This window comes from Staurois parvus, unplaced genomic scaffold, assembly GCF_062004578.1.
Source record: "Staurois parvus isolate SC_StPar_1 unplaced genomic scaffold, SC_StPar_1.0 ptg000715l, whole genome shotgun sequence".
Lineage (NCBI taxonomy): Eukaryota > Metazoa > Chordata > Amphibia > Anura > Ranidae > Staurois > Staurois parvus.
In genome coordinates, this window is record NW_028318511.1 from 3,499,869 (window position 1) to 3,520,543 (window position 20,675).

Consider the following 20,675-nt stretch of genomic DNA (forward strand, 5'->3'; position numbering starts at 1 on the left):
TCTTCAGTTTCTTCCTGGTTTCTGGCCTAGGCCAAAATCATGTCATACATCCAATGAATCTTCATAAATATTTTTTTTTTATTTCATCTTGAAGAGTGGTGGTAAGTCGGCTTTCTCAGAACACCCTCCTGCACACACCCCTGCCTGCATGCCTAAGCTAAGGGCAGATAGATTGCAGGAAGTACATGCTACATTGTTGACCAGCCCTTGCTTAAGATGTCCATGGCAATAAATGCTGGGGGGGTTCAAAGTGATTTCTTAACAAACTAAAGTTTGGAGACATGGATGGATGGGTGAGTTTGCTTAGAATATTAACCACTTGCCGACCGCGCATAGCCGAATGACGGCTTCACCGCGGCCGGCCAGTTCTGAGTGGACGTCATATGACGTCCTCCCAGAACGCGCTCTCCTGCGCGCCCCAGGGGGCGCGCACCCGGCGATCTCCGTGATCGCTGTGTCCTACGGACACAGCTGATCACGAGATGTGGTGAAAGGCCGATCCCACCGGCCTTTTACCACGTGATCAGCGGTGTCCAATGACACGCTGATCACAGGAAAATGCAAGTGCCGGTTCTCGGCTGCACTTTCCTCACGCTGTCAGATCGTGAGGAAAGTACTGCCGAGAACCGGCAGTTGTCAGAGCGGGGATCGGCACCGATCATCAGGGCACTGATGATCAGTGCCCTGATGATCGGTGCCCAGCAGTGACCCCCGCAAGTTCCGATCAGCTGTGCGCCCACTAGCCCCGCCCACCCATTCCCAGCAGTGCCACCACCTGTGCCCAGCAGTGCCCCCACCTGTGCCACTCTGCAGTGCCACCTACCTGTGCCCAGCAGTGCCACCTACCTGTGCCCAGCAGTGCCACCCACCTGTGCCCACCCACCTGTGCCCACCAGCGCCACCCACCTGTGCCCACCAGTGCCACCCACCTGTGCCCACCCACCAGTGCTGTCCACCAGTGCCACCCACCAGTGCTGCCAGTCAGTGCCACCCACCAGTGCCCAGGGGTTGTGCCAGTCAGTGCCGCCAGTCAGTGCCCAGAAGTGATGCCAGTCAGTGCCGTCTATCAGAACCCATCATCAGTGTCACCTATCAGTGCTGCATATCAGTGCCGCCTATCCGTGACCCCTAATTAGTGCTGTCTATCAGTGCCGCCTATCCGTGCCACCTCATTAGTACTGCCTATCAGTGCCCTTTAGTGCTGCCTATCAGTGCCCATCAGTGCCGCCTATCAGTGCCCATCAGTGCCGCCTCATCAACGCAAATCAGTGAAGGAGAAAAAATACCTGTTTGAAAAATTTTATAAAAGAAACAAATAAACTTTTTTTTTTTTTTCAAATTTTTTGCACTTTTTTTAATTTATAGCGCAAAAAGTAAAGCGCCCAGTGGCGATTAAATACCACCAAAAGAAAGCTCTATTTGTGAGAAAAAAATGATCAAAATTTCATATGGGTACAATGTTGCATGACTGCGCAATTGTCAATCAAAGTGCGGCAGCGCTGAAAGCTGAAAATTGGCCTGGTAAGGAAGGGGGTATAAGTGCCTGGTAGGCAAGTGGTTAAAAATGGATTAAATAGTATTTTGAGTTTGTGATGCTCAGATACAGATTAGTTCTTCTGTAAGATGAATTGTTCCAGGCAATTGTAGAAAGATGTGATCACTAACTTCTTAGATCAATTGCCAAGTACTACATGGAGCATTCATTAGGGGCATCTCTCCAAGTGGATTTCTTCTAACTCTGGAGACATTATTCCTTTCTATTGTATAAAAAGGACAGAAAATAAAACCTTCTCAACATGTCACCTACAGCAAAATAAAAAAGACAGGCTTTAACTATCCCCATGTTATTCAAAACTAAAAACCAACCAAAAAAAACCAACAACTTTTGCCTTGGAAATATAAGGGTTAATGCTTAGGTTAGGGGCTTAAAGATAACACATTTTTACCTGTTAGATTGAAAACCTTACTTTTTGGAGTGGAAATCTGTGCTTCACATTGGGATGCGGCACTAGTAATGTTCTGTTCTTGATTTTTTTTAGTGTTTGCAAAAGTCGGAAGTGGGAATGTACAACTCGCACTTGTCTGGCAACATGTATTGTGTATGGAAATGGACATTACATCACATTTGATGGCAAACGATATGTCTTTAATGGTGAATGCCAATATACTCTTTCACAGGTAAAACACATAATGCCTATTATGTCATTGATATCACACATTGTATAGTTGCTGTTTCATGGTAGTCAATTTGCAAACCACAAGAACACTTATCTTGCAAAATTATACCTTTTAATAGCAGTATAATAATATGGTAGGCATTACTGTACCTAGTAAGACATTATTTTATCTACTCTAAATACTTATCTACAGTATTTTAACAGAAAAGGTCTTTTATCACTTATTTTTGAGGTATAGAATTATCAAGTCCTTCAGGGTAGCGTTATTATACATTTCAGGTATTATTTGATACGCTCTGATGAAGTGAGTTAAAGTGAGGAAATGCTACTGCACAGTGCAAAAGAAGGCAACATGTAGTTGTAATTTCTATACACTTTTTTTTGTCCTTCATACCAATTTGGGTGAGGTTTTTTTTTAGAGGTGGCGAAAAAAATGTTTTGCCTGTCATGGATAATGAAATATGTCTGAAGTTGTAGTGCAAGTGGATTGGCCTATACCACAAATTTATTGCCAAAACAAACTTTGGGTGTTCAGGAGAATTGTTTGCTCTACCTACACCACTGGTGGCCAATCCAAGGACTGCATGTTTCTAACCATCTCTCTCTCTGCGTCCTGCCATATATGTTGGGCTACACCTGCCACCTGCTGGACACCAAAAAAACTAGCATACTACCCTGCTACAAGTGTTCCATGCAGGATGTTAAAGCAAACACAAGATGGCAGTGTTCTGCAGAACAGCCCCATAGAACTTGTATGCTGAACCGCAGGATTTTACTAAAGACATGTGTATCTGGGAACTACATTTCCCAGAGGAGCTGGTGTGGGGGGGGGGGGGAGGGATATATATTTGGAAGCACAGGAGACTGGAGGGAGAGTGAGAGGGGAGAGATCTGAAGATAGGAGTGTGCTGACTGCTGGGGGACTGGCCAAGCCATGAAAAGAGAAGAGGCAAGGAGAATCTGCTGATTTCTGACTTTGCCACATTGTCTAGGAAGCTAATCTGCTAGCAGGGGACTGGATGGAACACTGCAGGTGGAACCAGAGAGTGCATGGAGGCCTCATCGGAGGAGAGAGAAAGACTGCCAGAATTCGCCAGATGCCATTCCTCGGGTGAGAGAGTCCCAAGCATTACCAAGGAAAGGAAACACTGACACTGTGCTATTTTTCTGCACACCGCTGCAGACATTGCACATAGTTATTGTTAGAGAAGGTCTGAACACCCCCCCTGTTCGGAACACGGTAGAGCATTGAACATAACGCAAGTCTATGGGACTCAAACGTGTAAATTCACAAGTGCCTATTTTGAAGGCTTATATGCAAGGTATTGGCCATAAAAGGGGTATGGGGACTCGGGTATTGCCCTGAGGGACATGAATCAGTGGAAACAAATTTTTTTAAAAGTACTGTTTTTAAAAGGGCAGTCATTTTTCATTGCTTAAAGTAAAAAAGAATTTGAAAAATTCCTTTAAATATCAAGCCTGGGGGGGGGTCCCTTAAACGACCTGCAAAGTTGCAATCTGTACAGTGTATAGAACCTGCTGCAGCAGGACTGACATTTTTAAAAATTACATTTTTAGAAGGAAAAAAAAACAAGACAGCATGGGTTCCCCCCCAATCCTTTTAGGTCTGGTAGGAAGGTTAGGAGGGCTCCCACAGTTTTTTGTTTTTAAAGTGTGTGGGGTTTCCCCTAAAAGCCATACCAGACCCTTTAAGCCTGGTTAGACTTTTAAGGGGAACCCCACCTCCCACAAAATGGAGGAAAAAAGTGTGGGGGTCTCCCCTAAATTCTTACCAGACCCTTGATCCAAGCACAGGCCTGGTAGGCCAGGAAAAAGGGGGGATGAACAAGCACCCCCCCAGGCTTTACGAGGCCACGTGCCCTTGGCATGGGGACAGTGTCCCCATGCCGATGAGGACAAGAGCCTCCTCTCCACAACCCTGGCCTGGTGGCTGTGGGGGTCTGCGGGCATGGGGGCTCATTAGCATCAGGGTACCTCTTTAAATAAGGGTTCACCCTGATGCTGCCTCCCCCTTGTTAATGAGAAAGGAGTACATGTACCCCTACCCATTCACTAAAGGGTTAAAAGTGTGAAAAAATAAAAAGACCAGTTCTATATTTTGAAAAAAGACAAAATAATTATTTAATCATTGTAATCCATCATCGATCACAGCGTTGTGTTGTCACGATGACACCAACTCGCCAAAATAAAAAAAACCCAATGGCTGCCGACCCATCCGCACCCACAGAGCATTCGCCGCAATCTGACATTTGCAACTCAGATGTAAACAATTGGGCAGAGCTAGTGGTGATGTCACTTGTGTGTCAATTGTGTACATCTGACCAGCAAATGTCATAGCTGTCATTAACAATTAGGCGGAGCTAGCAGTGATGTCCCCACTAGCTCTGCTCAATTTTCGTGAGCCATGATTGGCCAAAGTCACTGAGAATTTGACCAATCATGGCTCTTTTGTGAACTCAGCTGTGATTGGCCAAAGCATTGCACCTGACCTGTGGTTAGGTGCAATGCTTTGGCCAATTACAGTGTGCCGCAGAGCTCATTGTATTGTGGGGCGCGCAGGCGAACGGTCCGCCAAATGCCCCAAATGTTTGTGCGTTCAGCAAACACATAAACATTCAATGTTCAAGTCGAATGTATGTTCAACTCGAACATATAGATCATCCCTAGTTATTATAAGTTGAGACCTAGTTCCTCCAGCCACTATTGCTTGACCACACTCAACACAGCCTTGTCATCAGAACTGATAGCAGGACAGCCATTCCACAGGCCAAACCACAGCTATGTCACCACCATCTTCAATTTACTCTTTTAAAGAGACCTTTTCATATTGTGCAAATAGTCTTGCAGCCTAAAGAGGAGCCGCCCTGTCTCAACAATCATTTCTGCCAGCTTAACATCTTACTGATGTAGATCTACTAGGGACTACTGCTTTAAGGGGGCATTACACAAGTCAGTTGCTGCTTTCAGGGGGAGTGCCATTCTTCTCTTTCTTTATTACATTTTTCTTTAGAGAACTATCATTCACACTTCCTCTCATCGTGCACCAACTGGGCCCCATCATGCATGCAGAAGACTCTTCACTGCATTTATGAGAAAATTGGTTGTTTGAGGTAAAGAACTATTTCCCTATTTCAGGCTACCTCCCTGCCATCAGGTGAATGACACTAACCACCTGTAGCAAGATGCTTGGATGGACAGTGACAGAAACGCTGTCTGAAACGGCACTCTTTGGGCTTCTGCCCTGTGGTGCTGAACTGGTTAACCTCTATTCCAGCAAGAGGACAAAGCTGCTGAGCAGGAGATAGACAGACTGAGTCAGGCTGCACTGCACTATGGGAACTGTAGTCCAGACTCAACTGTAATAAAGAAATTTTGAACTGCATTTCCCAGAGCGAGTGTCACAGTCAGCGGTTAGACGCAGAGACCAGTAGCTATAGCAGCAGAGATGCTCCCACCAACCAGCAGGATAAATATACAAGCAGATGGTAGATGGTACCCTGGTAGATGGTGCAAACGCACCTGAGGTGTGGGGTCTAAGCACTATTCACGAGAGCTTTTGATGGTGGAGATGGATTTTGCTACATGTTAGTACCAGTTTGCGGTCCTTAGGATCACCCAACCAGGTTGGTGAGTAAGTCGGGGGCCAGTTGCAGATATAGCACGTAGGGCTCAAGCAAACGTATAGTGAGTAAACAAGCCAAAGGTCTGTAACATGCGGTTGCAGACTGGGATCAAGAAGAAGTGTAGTCAAGGAAATAGCCAAAGGTCTGTACCATGTAGTCACAGGTTAGGATCAAGTGGAAGCATAATTGAGGAACAAGCCAAAGGTTGGTAATGAGTGGTAGTGAAGATACGGATGGCATCAGGAGTGACAAGAGTGAGATATTTGATGGAGAGAGCAAAAAAATCTGGCAAACATGAAGTGCTTTATGATGTGCAGCAAAAAAATGTGGTAGGAGTGAAATTTTCAGGCGCTCAGCTGTGTTAAAGCTTGTTCTTTTTAAATGAGCTACCTAACTTGATGCAATGCATCTGAACGCATGATAGCATACTGCTATTTCCGCATGCTGCTCTCTGGAAGTGTCAGTGGCCACGTTTGAGGACCTCTATCAATATAAAAACTCATATTGCATTTTTGATTCAATTTTGGTGTGTTTTTTGGTTAACTGACTCCCTACATGCACATCCTGACTCCCAACATGGACATGTGACTCAAAAAGCACACCAAAAACACAATAGCAGCATGCAGGACTTTTCAAAACAGACCGCGCCCACAGCGCACTGGTGTAAAATGTTCCATAGGATTGAAAGGGAAACATACAAATTTTAACAGCCCAGCAAAAACACCTCACTGTGAAAGAGTCCTAAATAACCATAATAAAAGATGTTATAGTGAGCGCGACTTAAATGCAAAAAGTGTATCAATATATATTGTGGGGTTAGCTCAGGTGGGGGATCTCCTTCCCTGGGACAAAGGTAGACCGCACAGCAGGCTTTCATCAAAATCTGACTGGTTGTCAGCTTTATTTAAAAGGTTTGCAGGAAAATAAACAGAACATGAAAATAAACCCTTGCCATCCAGGCACTAACTAAACAAAAGATGATTCCTCTCTCAAAGGTGAAGGGCTTCTCCCTGTCACCAAAACAAAGTAACAGCAAACCTTTTCTTGCAGGTATAGTCCATACACACAGCTCTCTCAGAACACCTCTCTGAGTCCCAGGCCACGAGCGACTCCTTGCTCCAGCCCTGCCCTTTTTATACCACCTGTTGGTGGTCATCAGTGGAGCCCAAACTCTGGTCCGGACCCACCTGCTTAACTGTTGCCTCAAAAACCCGGAGTGGACTCCACCTAAACGGTCAGGTATGAGCATATGCGAGGTGACACATAGCGTCCCTCTATCACCTCGCCGTTCATCCTGTCACATATCCCCCCCCTCTGCTCAAGCCCCTGCGGCTGAGCAACTGTCCCAACCAGACAATGGACCCGGGAGAGGGCATCTACATTACTTTGCAGCTTCCCCGCTCTGTGTTCCACTGTGAATTTGAACACTTGTAGCGCGAGAAACCACCTTGTCACTCGACTGTTTTTCTCCTTATTATCACACATCCATTTGAGCGGGGCATGATCAGTAACCAACTTGAACGGTCTTCCTAACAGGTAATATTTCAGGGCCTCCAAGGCCCATTTGATGGCCAAACATTCCTTCTCCACAATGGCATAGTTTCTCTCATGTTTGTTGAGCTTTCTACTTAGGAAGACCACAGGGTGCTCCTCCCCATCTCTGATTTGGGACAGGACAGCACCTAATCCCACATCAGAGGCATCAGTCTGTACCACAAACTCTGTTGTGAAATCTGGAGTCACAAGCACAGGTTGAGCACAGAGAGCTTGTTTCAGCCTTTGAAATGCGGTCTCCGCCTCAGGATTCCACTTAATCATGACTGACCCCCTACCTTTTGTCAGATCTGTCAGTGGGGCTGCAATGGTGGCAAAATTGGGGATAAACCGCCTGTAGTACCCCGTGATTCCAAGAAATGCCCGGACTTGTTTTTTTATTTACAGGTTGGGGCCACTTTTGAATTGCCTCAATTTTATTGATCTGAGGCCTAATGAGACCTCGACCAATGATGTAGCCAAGATATTTGGCCTCCTCTAAGCCAATGGCACACTTTCTGGGGTTGGCGCTAAGACCTGCTTCCCGCAGCGAATCTACGACCGCTTGCAAGAGGGACAAATGAGATTCCCAGTCGGGACTGTGGATGACAACATCGTCCAAGTAGGCAGCTGCATATTGGCAATGTGGTCTCAACGTCTTGTCCATCATCCTTTGGAATGATGCAGGAGCCCCATGCAAACCAAACGGCATCCGCTTATACTGAAAGGACCCCTCGGGGGTGGAGAATGCGGTCTTTTCTTTTGCAGCTTCCGTTAAAGGAATCTGCCAATAGCCTTTGGTCAGATCTAAGGTGGTTATGTACCGAGCCGTTCCCAACCTGTCAATGAGCTCATCCACCCGAGGCATCGGGTACGCATCAAACTTGGACACACTGTTCAGTTTCCTGAAATCATTACAGAAACGAATTGTTCCATCTGGTTTTGGGACCAACACTATGGGACTCGACCACTCACTGTGAGATTCCTCAATCACTCCCAACTCTAACATGTCCTTTATTTCCTTTGCCACCGCTTCCCGCCTGGCCTCGGGTATTCTATAGGGCTTGACATTTACGCGGACCCCGGGCTGGGTAACTATGTCATGCTGTATGACAGTCGTCAGTCCAGGTAGGTGGGAGAAGAAATCTCCATTTTTCCTCACAAACTCCTTAACATCATTTTGTTGGGCTACTGACAAGGTTTCCGTTATAGGTACCTGAGGGGCCACGGGAACCACGTCCTTTTGGGGTCTTGGTACTGCCAACAAACTTTCCCTGTCTTTCCAAGGTTTTAAGAGATTCACATGATAGATCTGTTCGGGTTTCCTTTTTCCTGGCTGGTAAACTTTATAATTTACTTCCCCCACTTTCTCCCTAATTTCAAAGGGACCTTGCCACTTTGCGAGGAATTTACTTTCCACGGTGGGGACTAGCACCAGCACTCTATCCCCAGGGTTGAAGGTACGGATCCTGGCACCCCAGTTATAAACCCTTCTCTGGACCTCCTGGGCTTGCTCCATGTGTTCCCGAACAAGTGGCATGACAGCTGCGATTCTATCCTGCATCTGTGAGATATGCTCGATGACACTTCTATAGGGCGTGATCTCTCCCTCCCAGGTTTCTTTTGCGACATCTAGCAATCCCCTGGGATGTCTACCATACAGTAATTCAAAAGGTGAATATCCTGTAGATGCCTGAGGTACTTCTCGTATAGCAAACATGAGATATGGTAGCAAAAAATCCCAATTTCTCCCATCTTTGTCCACCACCTTTTTTAACATATTCTTAAGGGTCTTGTTAAACCTTTCCACAAGCCCATCGGTTTGGGGGTGGTAGACCGAGGTACGGAGATGGGAGATTTTGAACAATTTGCATAACTCTTTCATAACTCTAGACATAAATGGCGTGCCCTGATCCGTTAATATCTCCTTTGGGATACCTACACGACTAAACACCCGGACAAGCTCTTTGGCGATATTTTTAGCGGAGGTATTACGCAAGGGGATGGCTTCAGGATACCGGGTGGCATAGTCAAGTATAACCAGTATGTGCTGATGGCCCTGGGCAGACTTTACTACTGGACCCACCAGGTCCATGCCCACTCTTTCAAACGGTACTTCAATTATGGGTAGAGGTACTAGCGGACTGCGAAAATGGGGTGAGGGCACGGAATATTGACATTCCGGACATGACTCACAATGCGCTTTGACGTCTCCATGTAAGCCTGGCCAAAAGAATCTCTGGGTTATTCTCTCCTTTGTTTTCTCTACACCCAGGTGTCCACCCATTATATGCCCATGGGCTAAATCCAGTACCATCCGGCGAAAGGGTTTGGGGACCACTAACTGTTCTACCACCTCCTCCCCCTGCTTTACCACTTGATACAGCAAGTTATTGTTAAGAGCCATGTAGGGAAAAGACACCGCTACATCATTTTCCACTGGTTCCCCATCAATCATTTTAATGTTTTCACGGGCTCTATTAAGTGTGGAATCTTTCAGTTGTTCCGTACAGAAATCCTCTTTTCTGACCTCTAGGTCAGGCACCACATTCTGTCCACTCTCACTAGAGCCAGCGATCATCTCTTGCTCTATCTCCTCAATGCCTGGGGTTGGATCCAACTCCTCCTGCTCCCCAGCCATTACAGATAAAGGGAAAAGATCTACGCCTTCCTCGGACACACCGACAGTTTCCCCTTCCACCTTGCCGTCAAAGGGGTCAGGAGTGAGTTCAGGAGTTTTCTTTGTTTCCCCAGCAGGGGGAGCTCGGTCCTCCTGACTCCCCTCCTTATCCCATAACTTCCAGAAATGGGGAAAATCTCTCCCCAATATGGCTTCATGAAGCAGAGAGGGCACCACCCCCACTGAATGGGTCACAGGGCCCCAGGGAGTACCAATCTCCACCAGAGCAGTCTGGTAATTACGTGTATCACCATGAATACAAATAACCCCAATCATGCTAGGGTGTAAGCTTGCAGGGTTTACCAAATCACTCTTAACCAAGGTCACAACACTACCCGAGTCTAGCAGAGCAGTTACTGGCTTTTCATCAATGGCAATCACACACATTTGCTTTTCCATGCGTTTCTGACATGCTGCAGTACATACCACCTGTGCAAACAGAGACATGCGTTTTCCTAAATACGCATTTTCACATTGCATAGGTTCATCATTTAAAGGACAGTTTGCAGCAATATGACCTAACGCATGACAACGATAACATATTATATGTTCAGTGCTTAGACCTCTAAATGGCTTTGGGGACCTTCCTGACCTATTTGGCCAGTCTCTAGGTCCTAAGCCTACAGTCTCATTATCTGACACAATAGTCTTATCATTTTTTTCTGAGCCTTTGGCCCATGGAACAGTCTTACCGGATCTTCCGGATAGTTTTCCACCCCTAGTGACATTGGGGTACGGCCCAGGTGAATGGAAAAAGTCCTCAGCGGCTGCATATCTCTCCACCAGGTCCACCAGCTCGTTTGCAGATTTAGGGTCTCCACGGCCGACCCACTTCCTCAAAGTGGCAGGGAGTGCACGCAAATATTGGTCCATGACCACCCGCTCCACAATCTGAGGGCCTGACAATACCTCTGGCTGGAGCCACTTTTTGGAGAGATGTATCAGATCGAACATCTGAGATCTGGGTGGTTTGTCCGCCCTGTAATGCCACTGATGCACCCGCTGAGCCCGGACTGCAGTGGTGACACCCAGGCGTGCCAGGACCTCAGCCTTTAGTTTCTCATAGTCCTGGGCATCCCCTGGCTCCAGGTCATAATAGGCTTTTTGGGATTCACCTGTCAAAAATGGTGCAAGCAGTCCTGCCCATTGCTTCTTTTTCCATCCTTCCCGAACAGCAACCCTTTCAAAAGTTGTGAGGTAGGCCTCCACATCATCCGCAGGTGTCATTTTCTGCAACACATAGCTGGCCCGCACCATTTTCTGCTCCCCTGGCAGCGGATCTGCAGATTCCTTCTTTAATTCTAGTAGGTGTTGGGCCACCTGCTTAAGGAGCTCTCGGTCTGCTTCTTGGGCTTCCGCAAACTGGCGATTTGTCTCCCGTTGTGCTGCATTGGCCTGCAGCAAGGCTCTTATTATTTCCTCCATCTTCCCACTTGCTCAGGAAGTTGCCCGCCAAATCCACCATATGTGGGGTTAGCTCCGGTGGGGGATCTCCTTCCCTGGGACAAAGGTAGACCGCACAGCAGGCTTTCATCAAAATCTGACTGGTTGTCAGCTTTATTTAAAAGGTTTGCAGGAAAATAAACAGAACATGAAAATAAACCCTTGCCATCCAGGCACTAACTAAACAAAAGATGATTCCTCTCTCAAAGGTGAAGGGCTTCTCCCTGTCACCAAAACAAAGTAACAGCAAACCTTTTCTTGCAGGTATAGTCCATACACACAGCTCTCTCAGAACACCTCTCTGAGTCCCAGGCCACGAGCGACTCCTTGCTCCAGCCCTGCCCTTTTTATACCACCTGTTGGTGGTCACCAGTGGAGCCCAAACTCTGGTCCGGACCCACCTGCTTAACTGTTGCCTCGAAAACCCGGAGTGGACTCCACCTAAAAGGTCAGGTATGAGCATATGCGAGGTGACACATAGCGTCCCTCTATCACCTCGCCGTTCATCCTGTCACAATATATACACAAAAACGTTAGTGAGCAGCTGATACACCGTAAAGGTAACCAAGTAAAACCTCCAAATCAAACATATATATTAAATAACTGGTGCGGCGCTAAATACTAGAGCACAGTTTATACACACAATATATAAACATGCATGATATCACTCTATGGTGATCAATAAATACAAAAGTTCAGTGTAATAGTGCGGATCATGCAGAGATCCCAATTAAAGGTGAGTGGACGTCCTGATCCAAGGTGTGATGATAGGTGTGATCACACAAATAGGTGAAAAACGCACTCACCAGATGTGCGTATAATATACGCAATATGTAATCCTGCGTCACCAGGCCATAAAACGATCATCAGATCCCAGATCAGATTGTACCCAGGTCACCATCTCAGTTCCACAGAAGTGAAGTCATCTGAAACCGCTACCAGGTATCACCACCAGGGTCCTGAGTCCTCCAGATGGGCACTGCGAATGATAGCACTCACACAGAGTGCCCAATAAGAGACCTCATAGCGTGATACTGCTTTAGATGCTTTTTATTCAGGGTTGGTTGGTGTGGGGTACATACAAAGATAAATCAAAAAGTTTACTGACCATATGCATTCCTATTGGTTAGGTGTCCTGCTGCTGCTGCCCCCCTGACGCGTTTCGTGCGATGCACGTATTCATAGGGTCCAGGGCTGACCAGGACATCCTCATCAGTGCTATTTATAAATGTGAATGGCAAATTTTCCTAATACGGCCGCCATTTTCTCGGCTATCCGCGCATGCTCAGAACGCTGGCGTCGTCTTCCCACGCTACTGCGCATGCGCTTGCGATCCGCGCCATTTTGTCGTGGATCGCGGATGCGATCTACAGCAGGAAGTCTCCTACAGTGCGGCGCCATTTTGTTGGCAGTGTAAAGGGATAAAGGAGCAGTATTAACTGCTCAGGGTTTATACAGCCAAAAACAAAGGCATCCCTGTGCAAACTAAGAAGAGGGATTATTCACACTCCTGGGTTCAGATTCAGTGCACAGGGGATATTTATTAGAAACCAATTGTAAATAAGAAGACCTGGAAGTCACTCAGGATTATATATATATATAAATATATATATATAAAAAACTATATAATATTACATAAACTCCATTCTATTTTGCTGAAATCAAATCAGGTCAGGGATTAAATCCACATATATATTCTCTATAAATATACAAATGTAAATAGCACTAAAATGGTCAGACAGAAATGCATAAATACAATATATGTATAAAAATTAAAATTAGCAGTTAATGTATATAGATATATACGAAAACATATGGTCAAAAACTTCAATAATAATCCAAAATCTCACGATTACATAATAAAAACACATGATTACATAATAAAAACACATGATTAAAAGAATATGGTACTAAATCCATAATGAATATTTAATATTGAATATTAAAAATAAAAATATAAAATATCTTAAAAACGATGACGGGAATTGAGAAGAGACACTTCATTAAAATAATGATAACAGGAAAACGGCCCGATTATTGTATGCTAATAACATGTATATGGTTATATTCATAATAATATGGTATTTAATCCTAAAATGTTCATAATAATTCAAGTAAAAATCTAAATATATCTATATGGACCCAAAAAGGGTAGGAATACTTCATCATTCTGTTATCTATTGTCTAAAAAGCAATTTAGATCGAAATCTATATTCAATCCCTTGGGGTGCAAGGACCCAAGTTCATAGATCCACCGCGATTCGAGCTGAGATACCGCCCGTTTTCTGTTTGTTCCTCGCCAATGGGCATTTACAATGCCTATGCCCATGAATTTAAGTGACGAGGGATCGCTATTGTGATGGATCTTATAATGCTGTGACAAGGAATGATCTTTATATCCCTTTTTGATGTTATTAACGTGCTCCTTCAGTCTGTCTCTAAGACGTCTGGTAGTACGCCCGACATACTGGAGGTTGCACGGACATTGGAGCAAGTATACCACGAATTTACTAGTACAAGTTATAAAGTCATCCATGTCGTATTGTTTACCTCTCGTTGTGGAAATAAAATAATTGCTCTTATTAGTGTATTTACTGCATCGACAGATAACACATTTTCTGCAGGGGTGAAATCCTTTTAAATTAGTGAACATAATAATATTTTTGGGTGGATCCACTATATTGGGGGCGATCTTATTTCTGAGCGATGTCACTCTTCTGAAAATAATTTCAGGTTTTCAGTCAATAGTGTATTTAATATTGGGTCCGATTTCAGAATCCCCCAATTTTTATTGATAATACTCGTGATTTTTCTGTGTTGTAAAGAATAATTTGTAACAAACGGACATATTTGCTTTGATTTTTGTTTAGGGATGTTGTGTAACAACAAACTTCTGTCTGATTTACCTATGGTGTCTATGGTCTGATCAAGGGTGGGGCCATCATACCCTTTTTGCACAAATTTATCCTTAATTATCTTAGCCTGTTTGTAATAAGTCTCCACATTGGTGCAATTCCGCTTGATCCTGGAGAACTGACCCTTTGGTATATTACGTAACCAAACCGGATGGTGACAGCTATCAGTTGAAATATAGCCATTTCTGTCCGTTGGTTTGAAATAGGTTTCAGTCATTATTTTACCGTTATAATTTATTAATACCAGATCCAGAAAATTAACACTAATTTGACTGTATTCAAACACGAGCTTAATGTTTAAAGAATTAAAATTCAAAGTGGTAAAAAAATTTAAAAGGGCTTGTTCCTCACCATTCCATATGAGGAGGATGTCATCAATGTATCTACGATAAAAAGAGAGCTCGGGCCAGTCTCTCGCGTAGATGACATCCTCCTCCCATCTGGCCATAAACAAATTTGCTAAGCTGGGGGCAAACTTTGCCCCCATGGCCACGCCCTTTTCTTGCAAATAAAAGTTGTGGCCAAACCAAAAATAGTTCCTCGTCATCGCAAAGTCTAATAAAGTTAAAATATAGTCCTTATGCGAATTAGACATACACATAAAATCACAATTTTTTAAAAAGAAATCAACAGCCTCCATCCCATCCGAATGTTTTATACTTGTGTACAAAGATGTTACATCTGCCGTAACCAAAAAAGTACCTTTATCTAAAGTGATGTTACTAATGTCTTGGAGTACTTGCTTTGTGTCTTTCAAATAGGCAGGAGTCCTTATGACGAGAGGTTGTAAAAAGTGGTCAATATACTCGCCTACTAAAAGCATTAATGTAAGAGTTGTTTTGCGGAGGAGGATTGAATAATGACGTATTTCTTAAGTTCGAGTTTTTGTTACGACCATTGTTTATACTCTGTGTGGTTGGTTTATTGCGGAAGTATTTTTTCAATGATAGCTGCCTGATGTATTTCCTAAAAATACTTCCACAATAAACCAACCACACAGAGTATAAACAATGGTGGTAACATAAACTCGAACTTAAGAAATACGTCATTATTCAATTCTCCTCCGCAAAACAACTCTTACATTAATGCTTTTAGAGACACAGTGTTCAAGGATCTTGAAATGATGAAAATTAAACCAGTAAATAAACAAGATTCTGTTAAGAGAGCTGTAGAAACATTACTAGAGAAAAAGGACCTAGTAATACGTCCTGCGGACAAAGGAGGAGGAGTAGTAGTGCTAAATAAATTCGATTACACTAAAGAAGTATACAATATTTTGAGTGATAAGGAAACATATTCCCTTCTACCGAAAAATTCGCTTAGAGAATATAAAAAAGAACTTACATCCATTATTAATAAAGGATATACTGAAGGAATCCTAAATAAAAAAGAAAAACTTTACCTTTGCCCTACAGTACCCAGACTTCCGGTCATGTACATATTACCAAAAATTCATAAAGATCCCACTAATCCCCCAGGGAGGCCTATAATAAGTGGCATCGGGTCCTTATGTTCAAGAGTAGGTGAGTATATTGACCACTTTTTACAACCTCTCGTCATAAGGACTCCTGCCTATTTGAAAGACACAAAGCAAGTACTCCAAGACATTAGTAACATCACTATAGATAAAGGTACTTTTTTGGTTACGGCAGATGTAACATCTTTGTACACAAGTATAAAACATTCGGATGGGATGGAGGCTGTTGATTTCTTTTTAAAAAATTGTGATTTTATGTGTATGTCTAATTCGCATAAGGACTATATTTTAACTTTATTAGACTTTGCGATGACAAGGAACTATTTTTGGTTTGGCCACAACTTTTATTTGCAAGAAAAGGGCGTGGCCATGGGGGCAAAGTTTGCCCCCAGCTTAGCAAATTTGTTTATGGCCAGATGGGAGGAGGATGTCATCTACGCGAGAGACTGGCCCGAGCTCTCTTTTTATCGTAGATACATTGATGACATCCTCCTCATATGGAATGGTGAGGAACAAGCCCTTTTAAATTTTTTTACCACTTTGAATTTTAATTCTTTAAACATTAAGCTCGTGTTTGAATACAGTCAAATTAGTGTTAATTTTCTGGATCTGGTATTAATAAATTATAACGGTAAAATAATGACTGAAACCTATTTCAAACCAACGGACAGAAATGGCTATATTTCAACTGATAGCTGTCACCATCCGGTTTGGTTACGTAATATACCAAAGGGTCAGTTCTCCAGGATCAAGCGGAATTGCACCAATGTGGAGACTTATTACAAACAGGCTAAGATAATTAAGGATAAATTTGTGCAAAAAGGGTATGATGGCCCCACCCTTGATCAGACCATAGACACCATAGGTAAATCAGACAGAAGTTTGTTGTTACACAACATCCCTAAACAAAAATCAAAGCAAATATGTCCGTTTGTTACAAATTATTCTTTACAACACAGAAAAATCACGAGTATTATCAATAAAAATTGGGGGATTCTGAAATCGGACCCAATATTAAATACACTATTGACTGAAAACCTGAAATTATTTTCAGAAGAGTGACATCGCTCAGAAATAAGATCGCCCCCAATATAGTGGATCCACCCAAAAATACTATTATGTTCACTAATTTAAAAGGATTTCACCCCTGCAGAAAATGTGTTATCTGTCGATGCAGTAAATACACTAATAAGAGCAATTATTTTATTTCCACAACGAGAGGTAAACAATACGACATGGATGACTTTATAACTTGTACTAGTAAATTCGTGGTATACTTGCTCCAATGTCCGTGCAACCTCCAGTATGTCGGGCGTACTACCAGACGTCTTAGAGACAGACTGAAGGAGCACGTTAATAACATCAAAAAGGGATATAAAGATCATTCCTTGTCACAGCATTATAAGATCCATCACAATAGCGATCCCTCGTCACTTAAATTCATGGGCATAGGCATTGTAAATGCCCATTGGCGAGGAACAAACAGAAAACGGGCGGTATCTCAGCTCGAATCGCGGTGGATCTATGAACTTGGGTCCTTGCACCCCAAGGGATTGAATATAGATTTCGATCTAAATTGCTTTTTAGACAATAGATAACAGAATGATGAAGTATTTTTACCCTTTTTGGGTCCATATAGATATATTTAGATTTTTACTTGAATTATTATGAACATTTTAGGATTAAATACCATATTATTATGAATATAACCATATACATGTTATTAGCATACAATAATCGGGCCGTTTTCCTGTTATCATTATTTTAATGAAGTGTCTCTTCTCAATTCCCGTCATCGTTTTTAAGATATTTTATATTTTTATTTTTAATATTCAATATTAAATATTCATTATGGATTTAGTACCATATTCTTTTAATCATGTGTTTTTATTATGTAATCATGTGTTTTTATTATGTAATCGTGAGATTTTGGATTATTATTGAAGTTTTTGACCATATGTTTTCGTATATATCTATATACATTAACTGCTAATTTTAATTTTTATACATATATTGTATTTATGCATTTCTGTCTGACCATTTTAGTGCTATTTACATTTGTATATTTATAGAGAATATTTATGTGGATTTAATCCCTGACCTGATTTGATTTCAGCAAAATAGAATGGAGTTTATGTAATATTATATAGTTTTTTATATATATATATTTATATATATATATAATCCTGAGTGACTTCCAGGTCTTCTTATTTACAATTGGTTTCTAATAAATATCCCCTGTGCACTGAATCTGAACCCAGGAGTGTGAATAATCCCTCTTCTTAGTTTGCACAGGGATGCCTTTGTTTTTGGCTGTATAAACCCTGAGCAGTTAATACTGCTCCTTTATCCCTTTACACTGCCAACAAAATGGCGCCGCACTGTAGGAGACTTCCTGCTGTAGATCGCATCCGCGATCCACGACAAAATGGCGCGGATCGCTCGCGCATGCGCAGTAGCGTGGGAAGACGACGCCAGCGTTCTGAGCATGCGCGGATAGCCGAGAAAATGGCGGCCGTATTAGGAAAATTTGCCATTCACATTTATAAATAGCACTGATGAGGATGTCCTGGTCAGCCCTGGACCCTATGAATACGTGCATCGCACGAAACGCGTCAGGGGGGCAGCAGCAGCAGGACACCTAACCAATAGGAATGCATATGGTCAGTAAACTTTTTGATTTATCTTTGTATGTACCCCACACCAACCAACCCTGAATAAAAAGCATCTAAAGCAGTATCACGCTATGAGGTCTCTTATTGGGCACTCTGTGTGAGTGCTATCATTCGCAGTGCCCATCTGGAGGACTCAGGACCCTGGTGGTGATACCTGGTAGCGGTTTCAGATGACTTCACTTCTGTGGAACTGAGATGGTGACCTGGGTACAATCTGATCTGGGATCTAATGATCGTTTTATGGCCTGGTGACGCAGGATTACATATTGCGTATATTATACGCACATCTGGTGAGTGCGTTTTTCACCTATTTGTGTGATCACACCTATCATCACACCTTGGATCAGGACGTCCACTCACCTTTAATTGGGATCTCTGCATGATCCGCACTATTACACTGAACTTTTGTATTTATTGATCACCATAGAGTGATATCATGCATGTTTATATATTGTGTGTAGAGATGAGCGAATCGAAGTAGGCGAAGTGGAATTCGATTCGAATATTAGGAAAATTTTGATTCGCGTCGAATCCGAAAATAAGCAGACTTCGGATGCGCGAATCGAAATTTTTCCTAAAATGGCGGCGACATGTGCGGCGACGGAGCAGGGATGTCTGGGAAGGCGCGCAGACAAGGCGCGCTGACCCATAATGCATTCATTCATGACATGTGATCGCATTAGCCAATCAGCAGCCAGCCAGCCAGCCAGCACAGTGTAATGGTCGAGCTATAAATAGCGGCCATTTTAGAATTCTCCATTTGCCTCCAGTCATTCAACAGAGGCAGACCTGGCTGTATGCAGGGAGAGAGTTAGGGACAGAGAAACGTTAGTTAGGGCCACAGAATCGTTACTTAGGGCCATAGAAATGTTACATAGGGCCACAGAAACGTTTACTTAGGGCCACAGAATCGTTAGTTAGGGCCACAGAAACGTTACTTAGGGACACAGAATTGTTACTCAGGGACAGACAGAATTGTTACTGAGGGATACAGAATTGTTACTGAGGGCCACAGAATCGTTACTTAGGGCCACAGAAACGTTACTTAGGGCCACAGAATTGTTACTTAGGGACAGACACAGAAACGTTACTGAGGGACACAGATTTGTTACTGAGGGCCACAGAATCGTTACTTAGGGCCACAGAATTGTTACTTAGGGACAGACACAGAATTGTTACTGAGGGACCCAGATTTGTTACTGAGGGCCACAGAATCGTTACTTAGGGCCACAGAAACGTTACTTAGGGCCACAGAATTGTTACTTAGGGACAGACACAGAATTGTTACTGAGGGCCACAGAATCGTTACTTAGGGCCACAGAATTGTTACTTAGGGACAGACACAGAATTGTTAGTGAGGGACACAGAATTGTTAGTGAGGGACACAGATTTGTTACTGAGGGCCACAGAATCGTTACTTAGGGCCACAGAAACATTACTTAGGGCCACAGAATTGTTACTTAGGGACAGACACAGAATTGTTATTGAGGGACACAGAATTGTTACTGAGGGCCACAGAACCGTTACTTAGGGCCACAGAAACGTTACTTAGGGCCACAGAATTGTTACTTAGGGACAGACACAGAATTGTTACTGAGGGACACAGATTTGTTACTGAGGGCCACAGAATCGTTACTTAGGGCCACAGAATTGTTACTTAGGGACAGACACAGAATTGTTATTGAGGGACACAGAATTGTTACTGAGGGCCACAGAAACGTTACTTAGGGCCACAGAAACGTTACTTAGGGCCACAGAATTGTTACTTAGGGACAGACACAGAATTGTTATTGAGGGACACAGAATTGTTACTAAGGGCCACAGAAACGTTACTTAGGGCTACAGAAACATTACTTAGGGCAACAGAATCGTTACTTAGGGCCACAGAAACGTTACTTAGGGCCACAGAAACGTTACTTAGGGACACAGAATTGTTACTCAGGGACAGACAGAATTGTTACTGAGGGATACAGAATTGTTACTGAGGGCCATAGAATTGTTACTTAGGGCCACAGAAACGTTACTTAGGGCCACAGAATTGTTACTTAGGGACAGACACAGAATTGTTATTGAGGGACACAGAATTGTTACTGAGGGCCACAGAAACGTTACTTAGGGCCACAGAATCGTT

At 43.3% G+C, this 20,675-nt stretch overlaps 1 protein-coding gene across 1 annotated transcript in view; it reads left to right on the plus strand.

Annotated features, from left to right (window-relative positions):
• The window catches only part of LOC149445618 (mucin-5B-like), a 124,644-nt gene that overhangs the window by 53,417 nt on the left and 50,552 nt on the right, over positions 1-20,675 (plus strand). The window contains exon 8 of the mRNA XM_089653504.1: positions 2,040-2,178. Within this exon, the coding sequence (XP_089509630.1) occupies positions 2,040-2,178 (139 nt within the window). The remainder of the gene's footprint in view (positions 1-2,039; positions 2,179-20,675) is intronic.